The sequence below is a fragment of the Capsicum annuum genome, unplaced genomic scaffold, assembly GCF_002878395.1.
Source record: "Capsicum annuum cultivar UCD-10X-F1 unplaced genomic scaffold, UCD10Xv1.1 ctg2574, whole genome shotgun sequence".
NCBI classification, from domain to species: domain Eukaryota; kingdom Viridiplantae; phylum Streptophyta; class Magnoliopsida; order Solanales; family Solanaceae; genus Capsicum; species Capsicum annuum.
In genome coordinates, this window is record NW_025831954.1 from 130,066 (window position 1) to 131,982 (window position 1,917).

Here is a 1,917-nt window from a genome sequence, read left to right on the forward strand (position 1 = left end):
AAACATGACTCTTCTCGGGATCGTGATTACCAATCTTATTCATCATGAGAGAAGAATTGTAATAGACACCATTAGCTTAGAGCAACCTGACAAAATGTTACCACACCCAATATGTTGTCTTTATGGAGCGTAGCTACTGGTCTTTGCATAATAGTTGAGGGTGCCGCCTTTATTAGTGAAACTGTACCACACCCTTTTGCATAAACCAAGGTCTCTCATAATCGCGACATTGATTTCAGCTATTTTCATTTAGTTCCCCTGAACAATTGACATCCCCATGCTGTCCAAATATATTTGGTCTTCACAAACTCTTTAACATTCAAATAATTATTCTCGAAATAGACTTCCTAGTTTAAAAATAAAAATTCATACAAATGTGACGGTGTGACTCCCACTTCCCTTTTCTCCCTTCCATTTACGCAGCCCTTTATTATGTGATAAGAAAGTAAGAAACAAATAGAAGCATAAAACAACAATCAAGCTAGAAAAAGTCGGGTAAGCACATATAAGCTGGTGGGACTTATATCATTTTAAGTAGAGTTATTCATGAGTACAAAAAATACATTATGATCACCATGTCTATACACAAAAATAGTACTCCTAACATATTTGACAACACATCATTGTAAAAGTTACATGATGATCACTACGGCTATACACAAAAGTAGTACAGTACTTCTACATACTACTTGAAAAAACACCATTCCAACTTCAAAATGAAGAGCTGTAACATAACAATGACTCATATCATTGTTGAAGTAGAGCCAAATCTTTATTGACGATATCAATATCACAATGAAGTTGGAGAGGAAGGTTTTCTTCTCTTTCTAGTCCATTTTTGTTCAATTGAGGCACTTTGTAATTATTGCCGCCACTATCTTTCATCACCTCAATCATACAAGATTGTAAAGTAAGAAATACATGATTGAGTTGTTTTGCTTTCATTTCATCAAAAGATCTTTCCACTGCTTCCACTAATTCATCAACATTTTTAGGGGCCTTTTGATATTGAAGACTTTTGATTGCTCTAAAAAACCAAGATCTAAAACATTTAAATCTGGACTGTTCGATGGTTGAAAACACAATCTAATGTCAAATCCATCTTGTCGGGCAGCTTCAATAAATTCCAAATCATTGTTACCAATATGTGGCCTTGCATTATATTGTTGTAAAAAGATAGGATTATTTAAATCAGAAGTTGGCCATTTTGCTGTAATAGCAGGAAGAACTTTCTCTATCAAGCAAGCTCTAGTGATATCTTTAGTTACTGACTGAATGGGCTTTGTTTCAATAGTTCCTGTTGTTCGATTTTTGCTATTCCGCTTAGATGGTTCCTTAACTACAAACGAAAAAATACCTATTTTTCCAGAAAACAACTCAATTCCATTTTCATCGAATCGAGGACGTGCTACAGCAGCCATAAACATAACCTTTGGATTAAAATTTTTACTTTTGAAAGAACGATACGAATCTGGCTCATGCTCTCCAGGAAGCAGGTAGTACCTTTCAACTTTTTTTGACATAAAAACCACTTTTCGTCGATATTAGCATAATTAAACATATTCATAAACATGGGATTTATGTGGATTGTATTCTGATCAATCATTAAGAGGCAGTATTGTAGTCGTACCTTTTTGTTTCCTTCGGTTAACTGAGGCTTGATGGAATTAGAATGTGGCCGAAGAGTTCCATCTTTCACACGCCGAAAGACGGTTGATTTTTCCATGTTCATCGCAAAAGCCAGAGATCGAATATTTGTTCGACGACAAAGTGGAATTTCTTTGACTTGATTACTGTCGACTCCAATCCATTTTCTTCAAACATTACCTGTAAGTCTTACAGACACATCTAACGACGACATACCATTATCAACTGATGATTGACATTGTTTCCAAATGCGCTGAATAGTTCTTATTG

General features: G+C 35.1%; 1 protein-coding gene across 1 annotated transcript; it reads right to left on the reverse strand.

The window, feature by feature from the left end:
* Window positions 1–747: 747 nt before the first annotated feature.
* LOC124890828 lies at window positions 748–1,523 on the reverse strand. Its single transcript, XM_047402647.1, has 2 exons — window positions 1,084–1,523; window positions 748–1,027 (listed from the first exon to the last, which is right to left on the reverse strand). Exons 1-2 carry the CDS (start codon window positions 1,521–1,523, stop codon window positions 748–750), a joined length of 720 nt encoding a protein of 239 aa, XP_047258603.1.
* Window positions 1,524–1,917: the final 394 nt, after the last annotated feature.

Excerpts from the sequence above, each read along its gene's own strand:
- LOC124890828 (XM_047402647.1), bottom strand. The coding sequence starts at position 1,523 with ATGTCAAAAAAAGTTGAAAGGTACTACCTGCTTCCTGGAGAGCATGAG. Across the intron at positions 1,028-1,083 it reads GATGGATTTGACATTAGATT|AGCAATCAAAAGTCTTCAAT; the intron begins GTGTTTTCAACC and ends TTGGTTTTTTAG.